Source organism: Hakea prostrata, chromosome 6, assembly GCF_041222555.1.
Source record: "Hakea prostrata isolate BN-2017 chromosome 6, UWA_Hpros_2, whole genome shotgun sequence".
Lineage (NCBI taxonomy): Eukaryota > Viridiplantae > Streptophyta > Magnoliopsida > Proteales > Proteaceae > Hakea > Hakea prostrata.
The window spans coordinates 12557153-12570378 of NC_142605.1; the positions used below are offsets into that span (position 1 = coordinate 12557153).

Here is a 13226-nt window from a genome sequence, read left to right on the forward strand (position 1 = left end):
CCCCTATATTGAGTTTAACTAATAAATTGAATAACTTAGAGGGTGGCATAAAAAATTTCCCCCATTAGGTTTTTTTTGGATATGAGGTTCATTCGGGCCAGTTTACGATTACATTTTCAAATGAGCATTTTTTTTATATAATTAATGCCGTCGAATAGGTGCAAACCCAATACCTCTCCTAGGGAAGTTGGGCCTTTAATCGCTTTACTAATCCATCATTAGTAACTCCCATTAGTTTTTAGTGGAACTGATTACTAATCTACAATAACTTATGCCTTAAGCTCGAGTAGATTCGAACTTTGACATCCTAACTTCCTAACTACAAACTTTGTTCCAAAAATGGGAAAAAATGGGTAGATTCGAACTTTGACATCCTAATATTGATTTTAACAAAAAAAAAAAAAAAGACATCCTAATAAAAAAAAAAAAAGACATTCTAATATTGATTTTTAACAAAAAAAAAAAAAAAAAAAAAAAAAAAAAAAGAAAAAAAGAAAGAAAGAAAAGACATCCTAAAATTGAAAGATGCATCCAGCTCATATAATCCATACAGAAGAGCTAAAAATAATCTTCTGGCTGGGAAGCTTTGAAGAATTTGTACGGTCCACCCATTTCCCTTCTCCTCCCTCAACGAACGTATAGCGTAGAAGAAAATGCTCTTTAATCGTGGCTTTTCATTTGTTATATAGACACATGAAAAGGTCACAGAAGCCTTTCTTAATTTATTTTTTTTGTATATATTTCCTGCAGAGGCGCGGAGTTCCTTTTTCCACTCTCCCCCCTACGGGAGATAATTTCCTCTAGTCTCTCTTGTATCTTAGTCTATGAGATTCTTTGCCACTTAAACTTCGGATTCATCCTTAAATTTCATTTATTGGTTGGGTTCTATTTTGAGCTTTTCTTGTCTGAGTTTGATCAAAGAAATTATCTTTTCATCTTTTTTGAGTGGAATTTTGTTGTTTTAGACGGGATTGTTTTAGTGTAACTTAATCCCTTTGCTGCGGCTGTTGTTTTATTTTGCTTGAATGAGCTCAATTTATTTTCTGCTTTTGGAATTTATGGTTCTTAAATTTCGGTCCAAGACCCATTTGGAGATTACTTGAATTTTTGGATTCATAGGTTCTGAATTTGTTCTGGGGGATTTCGTTCTATATCACCCAGATGATGAATTAGGGTTTCGAGGCTGAGTTCTGTTTTTCTGGGTCAGAAAGATTTTCTTTCTTTCTCTGGAAGAAATTAAATTTGGTGCTTGGTTCTTCTGGCCATGGATTACCGTGGAGATGTTGGGCAGATGATCCCTGGAACCCCTGGTAGTGTTGGTGGAGGAGACAATTGGATTCCAGGGTTAGCTGACCAAGCAATTTGGTCGACTGAGGATGATTATGGAGCTTGGAATGGAGACTCCTTTACTGATACTCCTTCAAACTCGAATCATGATGGAAGGCAATCTCTCACCCGATCTGGTAGCGAACCTCCCAATAAGAAAACCAGAGGAGATTCTCAAGGAAGCGGGTTAAGTAGAGATCGTGATCGATCCAAAGCGATTGGGAAAATGTTCTTCAAGACTAAACTTTGCTGCAAGTTTCGTGCAGGGAATTGTCCTTATATTACAAACTGCAACTTTGCTCATGGTATTGAAGAACTTCGTAAACCTCCTCCCAACTGGCAGGAAATAGTGGCAGCTCAAGATGAGGAGCGAGAGCCCAGGGAAGAAAACCAGATTCCAATTATTAGTGCTGGTTTAGGTGGAGAAACCCAGAGGTCTTACAAAGGGAGGCATTGCAAGAAATTCTACACTGAAGAGGGGTGCCCATATGGAGATAGCTGCACTTTTCTCCATGATGAGCAATCGAGAGCTCGGGAGAGTGTAGCCATTAGTTTGGGTCCAACCGCTGGTAGTGGATATGGTGCCAGTGGCAATGGGACGAGCCAGAAGCCTTCGAATTGGAAGACAAGAATCTGTAACAAATGGGAGACAACTGGGTATTGCCCGTTCGGAAGCAAGTGCCACTTTGCTCATGGCTTTGGCGGTATGTTCTTATATTCTCATTACCATTTTGTGGCTCCCTATTCTAAACGAATTCTTTTCTGAGAAGTGAATCCTTGCATTATGATCTTCCATTTATTACATCAGACAACTGAGTTCTGTAATTAATCAAATGACATTTTCTTATCAATGACCATGCATCATCCGTCCAAGACAAAAACTTAGGTATTGCTAGTTAATACAACAACAAGAAGACAACAATAAGCCTTGTCCCAACTAAATGGGGTCGGCTACATGGATTCTTGCCCTCCAATCAGTTCTGTTCGAGGCCATGCTAGATACAAGGCCTAAGCTATACATATCATTTCTCACCACTTCTCCTAAGGTTATCTTAGGTCTACCCCTAGCGTTCCTTCAATATGGATTATATCACTTCTCTGTACAGGAGCATTTATAGGTCTCCGTTGAACGTGGCCGTACCACCTCAAACGACTTTCTCTAAGCTTATCACTTATGGGAGCAACTCCCATACCAACTCTAACATGATCGTTTCTTATCTTATCCATCCTAGTTTTGCCACTCATCCATCTTAGCATTCTCATTTCTGCTACACTGAGTTTATCTATATGATTCTTTTTAACAGCCCAACACTTTGCACCGTACATCATAGCTGGTCGAACAACGGTCCTATAAAATTTTCCTTTAAGCTTTAATGGAATACGCTGATCACATAAGACCCCGGACGCACCTCTCCACTTCAACCACCCTATTTTAATTCTTTGGGAAACCTCATCTTCTAAATCACCTCTTTTACTTATGATTGAACCTAGGTACCTAAAACAATCACTTTGAGGAATCTCTTTATCGTCAAGTATCACCACCTCATCATCTGCCCGATCATGACTAAAGTTACAAACTAAATATTCTGTCTTCGATCTACTAAGTTTAAAGCATTTTGATTCCAAAGCTAATCTCCATGATTCTAATTTGGTATTAATCCCCACTTGGGTCTCATCAATCAACACAATATCATCCGCAAAAAGCATACACCAGGGGACCTCATCTTGAATGTCTTTGGTTAATTCATCCATTACCAGTGCAAATAGATATGGGCTTAAAGTTGACCCTTGATGTAGCCCAACTGTTATCGGGAATTCATTTCTTTGTCCCCCCACTATTCTAACACTAGTCACCGAACCATCATACATATCCTTAACTATATTTATATATTTACTTGAAACACTTCTTTTCTCTAGTACTTACCAATTAACACTAGGTATTGCTAGTTAATCATGTATATAAATCCTACTTATCTCAACCAGCCACCCATCCCCACCCCAAAAAGGGGAAAAACGAAAAGTCTCTAATCACATTTGCTGACAGCTAGATTGCAAGGGCTTTGAGTGAGTTATCTGTTGTGCTTAATTTTCATAACCAACCCCCTCCTCCTAAGCCAACCCCAAAAGAAGAGGAAGAGATAGAAGGGGGGAAAGGGTGGGGGAGGCTGCTTTGATCAGATGGATAGCAACAAGATTTGCTGAGTTGTCGGGTTTAAATCATATTTTATAAGTGTTAGAATGCTAAAAAGATTTATTGAATCCCCATGTAGATAAAAGCTACTAAAGGAACTACCTAATATCCTACTCTCTTCTTCCTTCAACAAGGAGTAGCTTGGCAACCACTCCTCCCTTCCCTCCCCAGCAACTGCCTGCTGCACACTCTTCCTAGCAAACATGTCCTGCTACTCCACTCTCCACCTTTGCTAGATTGAAGCTAATGAAATAGAATAAATGCAGAGTGCAGGCAGAGTGCGCAGAGAGTGAGGGTGAGAGGTGAGGACACCAGACGTGTTGGTGGATGCAAGAGACATTGATGCAGCACGTCTTTAATTCAAGGAGGTATTTAGATGTTAATTTTGGCTTTCTCTCTCTCTCTCTCTCTCTCTCTCTCTCTCTCTCTCTCTCTCTCTCTCTCCTCTTTGGAGATGGTTGCTTTTTAAATTGGGGGGGGGGGGGACTATTACATATATCATACATATATCATTAGGGAGAGTCAAATCCGTGAACTCTTCACTAAGCGGTGTTGGTCATGGCCAACTGAGCAACCTTGTGATGATTTTAGATGTTAAACTTGATTACATATGACATGGGACCAAGATCCTGAATCCAGCTTGTATAACATAGAGCATTTAATGTAAGACTGTAACCCAAGGGTAACATTCCCAAATACTTTGTTGAAGCTCCAATAAGTCAGGAACAATCACTGGGATAAAACCAAAATATAACAAACTAGTTACTTTCTGAGCTTTAATTCAGGTATCAAATGAACTTCCTGTTTATCTGAATCAGTTCTCTAAATCTCTATTGGATCTGAGTACTTTTCCATGAGAGGATAACAAAGCTAAGGCTCGTGCAGTTCTGCATGGTATAGGGTCTCATTTGATTGATTGCAGCAGCAGCAGTTCATGGTTAAGTGGTGGCTTCGTTCTGATCACCGAAGGGCTCTCCGACAGCAGCGTGTAGCAGTCACAGCAGCAGTAACAAAATAGGGAATAGATTAGGATACGGAAAGGGGAATAGAGGATATGTAGAGGATGAAGGGTGTAGAGGCTGGGCTACCTCAGCCACGGTTCTCTCACTTACAGCTATCTCAGCTGTTGAGCATGGCTTACTCCATAATCAATGGCAACATGGCCTGCAATTTCAATTTCTCATCAAGTTTAATCTTCTATTGCAATAAAAGGGCCTATTTATAGCTTGGCTAAAGCTTTTATCAGAAACAAAAACTTTATAAAACTAAAAAATAGTAACTACTAACCTATTAGTTAGTGACAATACTATCTTATTGAAAATAGAAATGACTAGAGTTAAAAACTAAATAGGCTCTATAATTCAGCTATATGCATGAATAACTAATAAAGAAACTAATAATGACTAAAATAGAAACCAAAGCTTCTAAACCCCCCTAGAGTAAAGTCTTCATGCAATCTAATCTTGGGCCTTACACATCTTTAGGAATATTTCCACTGAGTCTAATCTTCCATGATCTCAATTCAAAAGGTTAGGGATTTAGGATTTTGGGGTACACAAGAATGTAGATTATATTGGTTGGATGGTGATGAAAAGGTGAATCTCTAGATTTCATGAATTTAGGAATTCACACAACCAAACGGGTAAAAATCTCCCATTTGTGAATCCAGAGATTTGAAATCTCTGGATTCACGTAACCAAACAGGCCCTAAGGGAATGATCCCTAAAGTTTGGGATAGTTTAAAGGTCTGATTGACATGGATCTAAGTTTGAAATTTAGATTCTCCAAGGAGTATGGAAATTCAAAAAGGAAAAAAAAAGAAGGGGGGGGGGGGGGTGGATCTTGGATGGTACTTCATATATACTTTATGTGTGTACTATGGGATGGGTTTCCAATGGATTCTAATGGTTACTTTCTATGTTGTACTAGATATAGGTTTTAATGGCTACAGTCAATGAAAACGAGAATAGAAAGAAAAAGAGTAGTTGGGGATTAGGATTAGAGGATTAGAAGAACAATAACTCACTGTTTTGGAGAACAGTGATTCTTAAAGGTTGAATTAATTAACTTGCAAAATTTCCAACAATTAGATAGAAAAGAAATCTCAAAAAGAGAGAGAAAATAGGGGGTGGGGTGGAGGAAGATGGTCACACAACCATCCTGTGAAATTGTACCTTGCCGACAACTTCAAACAAAATTCAAAGTTTAGACATCGAGTCATGGCTCAATTGAGCAATTACATATACCTTTATCCACATTGGCTACTGTAGTTTTCAAACTCAATCCAGGAAGAAATTGACTTCAAAATACACTGGGATATCTGTTCACATGAATAATAACTTTAGGACTCCTAGACATTCTAAAGGAGTCGCTAACAGACTGTTTTTCCCCAAAAGAAAGAGGGTTGGAAAGAAAAGGATTTTATAGAAAAGTTGAGAATATTGGTCCCATGTTAATAAAATAATATTTCTTTTTCATTCCCCTCCCTTTCTCACAAAGTCCCACCTAAAAGTGTAGGACTTGTATGAGGATGGGGTGGGAAAACTTGCTTTGGCACATAGATAGACAATTCCGTTACATCATGGAAGGTTGGCTCTCCATTATCCCACCTCAGCTAAAGCATTTAAACCCAGATTTTGGTATTTATTGGAAAAGCTTACTTTCCCCACCCCACTTTAATCTATCAAACGAATGGTCTGTAAGGAAATAACACACACAAAAAAAAAACAACTGTATCTACCTATTAGATATCATAATCTAATTCAGACGCTCAACTACTGGTATTCTGTTTTTTTTTTTTGGTAAATAACTTAACTACTAATTTTCGTGGACCAACTTTTGGCCTCACTTTTGGGCCTTTATTTTTCAGCCATTATAACAATAAATGCTAAAAGTTAAAGCCGAAACCAATGCTAGACGAAAACCTGGCCAAAATTTAAACCAAGCCTTAAATTGTTCCTGCATTACATTGTACATGTGAACATTCCTTTGGCCTCTTTTCTTTTTGTCCTATTGCAGTGTTTTTTATTGATCAAAATTATGTAGCAAGGAACATTTTACTTGGACAGCTGACTGGTTTGAGCTGCTTCCATTGCTGGCTCCTTGGCTCTTTCCGTTATGTGTAGTTTCTACATTACTGTGACAGAAACACCACTAGTTTGTTCCATTTTTCCCCCTGAAACTGAAATGCAAGTTTGTAAATCTTTCAACATGTACTATTTTGCCAATTTTCAAAATCTTTTGCTTATCTTGTAGATCAATGCAATTTTCAGATGAATGACTCCACAAATTCTAGATATAGGCAGTGCACCATGGTCTGTCAACAAAACATGCTTTTTGTTGACCTCCACTCAGTAACCTGAACTCTTTATCTTTTGGGTGGGTTATTGCCAAAAGTTGTGCTGATCTTGTGGCATTTCAAAGATCTTATTTTTTTTCCTCATGATTTTAAGCTAAATTTGAATGCATAGATGTGATTACTGTTGAGGTGCGTCACATACTTTGGAGTCCACAATTTTGGGTATTTTTTCTAGTTATGAGTTTATGACATATGAAGAGGTAAAATAAACTAATCATTCAGGTGATCAATTAGTAGCTATTATATAGTGTACTTTCTTTATTTTCTGGTGGAAGGAATAACTTCCAGATTTCTGTTTGCATGCGTGCCAATTTCTAAGTCATTTTATCGTGTTTCATATTATAGATGAATTAATAGCGTATGGGATCCTGACTGTTCCATGGTAACTGAAGAACGCATACAATATATAAATGTGAATATCTTGATAATTCAATCTTTGGAAACAGAGTTGCACAGGTATGGTGGAGGACTTGTGGAGATGGATGGTAGAGATTCAACAGCTTCTCCCGACTCCAAGCAAGTTGCAGGGTCTTTGAAGACCCAGACAGACACAGTAGCTGCGTCTGCCACATCAGTTCCTCACACAGATGGTTATCACATGGGAGTTCCATCACAAAGATCTTCATCCTTAATCCAGAGGCAAGGACAGAAGCCTTTACAGAAATGGAAGGGTCCTGACAAGATCAGTCGGATATATGGTGATTGGATTGATGAAAATGATTGGGAACCAGCTAGGTAATTGGAATTGGAATGTTCCACATCGAAGCATTTAAGGTAAGAAATGCTTGATGAATTACATACTGCACAGACGATTTTGGACTAACTGATATGGGCTGAAAAGCATAAAATCAGGACAAGAGGGGTTGAATTGTCCAAACCAACCCTCCCAACCTAAGTGGATTTAGCAGCGGGCTACACAGCTCACATTCTGGTCCAACAACAGACCTTCTGGTGTGTCTACATTATCATATGAGGTCTGCCTTACCTAGTTCTGCCCTACCTCCAATTGTTTAGTTGCTTTAGGGCTTAAAATTTCAGGTTCGGAAAGTTTGAAGCTGCAATCCTTTCTGTAAACTGTTTGCTTTGTTAATCAATTCAATACCACGTGGTCCATCATTTCAGTCCAACTGCATCTTCCATGTACTACTGCTAGTGAATTTTAATTACAGATCTTAGATCTCTTTCATACCTCTTCTCTGCATATTTTTAAGTCCATTGTCTTTTGGTTTTGATACATTGAGTTACACATCTAAGTATGCTACTTCACTTTATTGTTCCTTCTTCACAAACTTATGATGATCAAATGCTCATTTTCACATTCAAACCATACCTGCCTAACTCTGCCCAACACCAAACACCCCCAACCCCCCCCCCCCCCCCCCAAAAAAAAAAAAAAAAAAAAAAAAAAAAAAAGAAAAGAAAAAGAAAGAAGAAAAAAAGAGAAAAAAGAAAGAAAGAAAAAACCGGCGGTCCCCAAAAATACCAAACAACCATCCACAACCTCACTTCCCACAAAAAAATAAAAAAGAGGCTATATATTCTCAGGTATGCAGAACTATAAGTTCCTGGCATGAGATCCATAATTTCTTTCCATCTCTCCCACTGCACTACGTTGTTATCTTTTCCGTTTCCTCCTTCGTTCTTTTTCTGCCATCCTTCGACTCAAGATTGCAAATCCAACTAGGACTTGATTGTTTTGATCCATTCATCTGGTGTCAAATGTCATTGAAATTTAAAACTTCTGATGTATCTACCTGACCTGTTGTGCATGAAACAGTTTCCTTGCTTCACACACATTAGAGTCAAATGGGCAACCTCTGCTTGCTAACGTTCCTACGCTTCTTTAGACTGATTGTTATACATGGACAGTCACTTCTACTCTCAACTTGCATCTTCCATTCATTAACATCACAGCTGCTGAAAAACTTGCATGTCAAGAGATTGAGAATCCGAGAAAAAAGATGAGATTCCACATGCTTTCAGCGCTTCGACACCAAATGGGTCCTCTTTTCTTATATAGTAATGGTAGTATCATTCAATTACTACTTTCCTATTGCTTAAAATAAGCATTTCCACATGAAACATGCCATGAAGGAACCTTACGTTTTCAATTGCTTCTCTTCTATGACACTGTCAAATATTTTGGCATTTGGATGGAAGTATTATGAAGAGCTCTTGTGATCGGTTGCCAATGAAACCTTTAATACTTCTTCAAGATTTAGGAATTTGAATTTATTTTTTGTGGAAAAAATGCGGTCATTGTTTTCTTGGGGATCTGATGGAGATAAATAACCTGCAGACCTCGTCGTACCTTTCTACGCTCATCTGACTGATACTAATCCTTTATTATTTTCTGTTGAAAATGAAAAGTATTTGTTCTTCTTCAAAAGGGGTTTTGGAAATGATGATGTGGATTTGATGCTCTGGGGTGAATGTAATTGTATTTTCTATCACCAATTGATCAGTTTTAAATTAAATAAATCAAAATAATTTTGTTGTTAAGTTGGTAAATGATCAATACCTTATAGCTTGAGTAGTTTGAGGTCAATTAATTCTTTTGATGGTCAGGGGCAAAGTTTTGCCTTAAATTTAAATTACATGTAATAAGGATGTAGTCAAGAAGTGTATGTAAGCTGACTCAAAACCAATTCAGCTTTCTCACTACCGTGTCTGTGTACCCTTCTTCTATTCTTGCATGCAGATATTGTGTGCTCCCGTTTGTCATCATTACCATTATAGTATCATCGGCAACCTTCCTTTTGCTTTCCACTGTTCAGATTAATGTAGTCATTTTGTCTTCTTCTTCTCCAACCCCGACCCTCCTTCCCCCCTTCTTTTCCCTTTCTTTTTTTATTGATTTGGTCAAAAAATTACTGAAAAGTAACTATATGAAGTTCATCCAAGTTCAATTGAATGTGTCCAAAAATCGGTAGGATGCTATCCAAATCCACCCAAGCACAATAAAGTTTGAGTTTGATGCTCTAATATTCAATATGTTTACCAATGCAAGGTTGGTCGATTGGTAAGACCTATACTTTTTAGTGAACAAGTTGTGGGTTTGACCTTGGTAGACAGCATATGTAATATCCCCATTTCTTAAATATATATATATATATATATATATATATATATATATATATATATATATATACCAATGTCTGTTACCCCATCCCAAAAAAAAAAAAAAAAAAAATCAATACGTTTCAATATGACACATCATGCATCCAAAATTATGCATTCCATCATTTGTCTTTAGGGTGTCAATAGGTTAGGTGGATTTTTATTTGCAGCAACAACAGCGGGTTGCTGTCGACGGCCCTGATTTTGCCACGTCAGCGAAGTTTGAATGAATGGATGAGATTCAAATAGTGAGGGTTTATGTGTAAATATTGGTTTTTTATTTTTTTACATTTTAAAAGATTAAATTTCATTAATTTACAAACTCAAGTCCCTCATTCACCCGATATCCAAAACCCTCCCTCTCTCATTTTGTCTTCTCACATCGACACTATTTGGGAGCACGATTTCGAGAAACCAGGGCACTCCGGTGACATAACCAGCCGTTGAAGCTGCATTGCTCCCACCGTATACTCAAATTCATTGTGTTCTCTGATTCTTTTAACATAATCAGATACCCAATTGCAAAGCTATATCCTTTATTTTATGGGCTCGTGGATCTGACTCACTCATATCTGCACTGGAACGGCATCAAATAGTCTGCAATGCTAAGGTTTTAAATACAGTTTTCAACTAGGGTATGAAAGGATAGAAGAGTGGTGCACTCTGTTCTGAGTGTCTGTTGAAGGTTTGAGACTGGAATTGGAGTTCTGACTTGTGCTCATCATGTCCAATTCATTAAGCCCATACGTTATTTATATATCTGTTGTTTATTCATTTGTTGCATGAATCGTAATGGGAAATAATCGGAGTTCTTTCAAAAGAATGTCATTTTCTACAATGAGTTACTGTAGCCTAGACTCGAAGAAGTCCATAAAGAGAACCCAACGGTGATATCCTGAAATAGATCCACAATGCCATGTGCCGTTGGAGGAGGAGGTATGTTATGAATGTAACTTGCTAGCCTTGTAACTCTATAAGGAGACTAGCAGAGAGGGGAGTCATATTAGAATTTAACTTCTTGTAAAACTCTTACTCTTTTCTATTTAAAAATAATGAAATCTCATCCCAGAAGTAAGTTGATTTAGGTTTTTTTGTGTGGATGTAAGCTTCACAATGAATGCCAAACTAGGTTAATTCTTGGGTTTTTTGTATGAATATTTATGGTAAATTTAACATGGTATCAGAGCGGTGTTTGTCGCTGGAGGTGTGCTAACAATTGATTGAAGTTGATTTCTCCGTGCAAATTTGGATTTGGAATCCTTGAATCGCATTTCTTTTGACAGATTGATTGAAAGTACGAAGGTTTTTTTTTCCTTGTGCTTTTATTGGATTAAAAAAAAAAAAAAGGAGATTAGTGATGCGATTCTAGTTTGGATCACGATTGTCGAATTTTTTTTCTTCTGCTGAACTAGTTTAGATCATCGTAGTTGAAAAAGAAAAAATCTGATGGGATGCAATCCAAGTTGGATCGCTGATTGAAGAGAAAGAAAAAAAAAAGATCCGGGTCGAGTTTGAATCACCGATTGAAAAAGAAAAAAAAAAAAAAAAAAAAAAAAAAAAAAAAGAAGAAGAGCATGGAAAGAGGAGACGCTGATTTAGTTTTTGAAGTTTAACTTTTTTAAATAGGATTTGTAATGTAATCCCTATTTGTTTTTTGAGTGGAAGGAATGTGGGAAGACCTGAAAGAAAAAAAAAATTTGTTTTATCCAATTGGTACCGTACAAGTTGGTTTTCACATAAATTTATGTGAATGTGTTTTGTATGGGGTTAAGAGGTCTTAAGGTTTTTGGACGTTCTAGACTCGGTGGAAGTAACAGATCGAGGAGATTTTGTTCCGTTTGCATTTGATATTGTGGGTTCGTACAGAAATCTTCCCATGGTAGGTTCTTTAACAATACAACACTCTTTGGGAAATGTTATATCTTTAATGCAGAACTTCATTCAGTCTCATGGTACTACTCTTGCTCTCTCTACTTTTTAAAATTCATTTATAGTAGATTTGGGTGCAACTGACAATATGTGTCGATCTACCAATATTTTATTTGATTTGAGCACTGATAAGTTACAATCTTATCCTCCTATTACTGTTGCTAATGATACTACTATCCCAATCCAAGGTCAATGGACATTGAACCTATTTGCAACCAAGACTGATGCATTATTTGTGCCATCATTATCTTTGAATTTGTTATCAGTTAGTAAAATTACTCAGAGTTTAAATTGTAATGTGATCTTTTCAAAGGACAAGGTAATGTTTTAAGACAGTTTAACGGGGATAACGATTAGTGAAGGTAGACTGCAAAATGGACTCTATATGTTAGATCCTACAAATAACGCCTTGACTTCTATAAGTAAATCTTGAGAAATCTCAACTCTGGCATTGGCGTATGGGTCACCCTTTTGATAGGATTTTATGATCTTTAAATCCTGCTTTATCTTTTAATTCTACTGGTTGTGATGTCTGCCATTTTTTCCAGCAACACAAATTACCGTTTCCACATAGTACTCATGTTTCAAGTGCATAATTTGATCTAGTGCATTTTGATGTTTGGCATTCTCCTATAGACTCTAGAGATGGATTCAGATATTTTGTTTCATTTGTTGATGATAAATCTTGGACTACATGGTTGTATTTATAGTCTTCCAAGAATGAAGTGCTATAGATGTTTCAGGAATTTTGTTAGATGGTTTTGACTCAGTATCAAACTCGTATTAAAGTTTTGCGAACAGATAATGGGATAGAATACACCAATAGGCCCTTTCAATCATATCTCAAAAGTTTGGGAATCTTACATCAAACTTCATGCGCAGGCACTCTTCAACAAAATGGGATTGCTGAGAGCAAAAACAAGCATATACTTGAGGTGACTCGATCTTTATTATTTCATGGGAATCTTCTCAAGACTTATTGGTCAAATGCTGTCAGCACGAGTTGTTATTTAATCAACTGTCTCCTCGGTAAAGTTTTGAACTTTAAGATACCCTTAGAGGTTCTATATGATCGTCTCATCGTGATGTCTCATCTTCGAGTTTTTGGTTGAATTGTTTATGTTCATGCCCAGGGTGGTGATAAACTTGAACATCGTGCTCGCAAACGTGTGTTTTTTGGATACTCCTCTATTAAAAAGGGTTACAAGTGCTTTGACCCATCTACTGGTAAACTTTTTATTTCATGTGATGTGTCATTTGATGAAACTTAGATGTTCTTCTCTAGCAGGAATCAAACTCAAG

The 13226-nt window shown here is 37.2% G+C and overlaps 1 protein-coding gene across 1 annotated transcript; it reads left to right on the forward strand.

Moving 5' to 3' along the window:
* Positions 1-662: 662 nt before the first annotated feature.
* LOC149012263 (zinc finger CCCH domain-containing protein 56-like) lies at positions 663-8225 on the forward strand. Its single transcript, XM_089159042.1, has 2 exons — positions 663-2030; positions 7322-8225. The coding sequence occupies exons 1-2, from the start codon at positions 1265-1267 to the stop codon at positions 7612-7614; spliced, it is 1059 nt and encodes a 352-aa protein (XP_089015168.1). The 5' UTR covers positions 663-1264; the 3' UTR covers positions 7615-8225.
* Positions 8226-13226: the final 5001 nt, after the last annotated feature.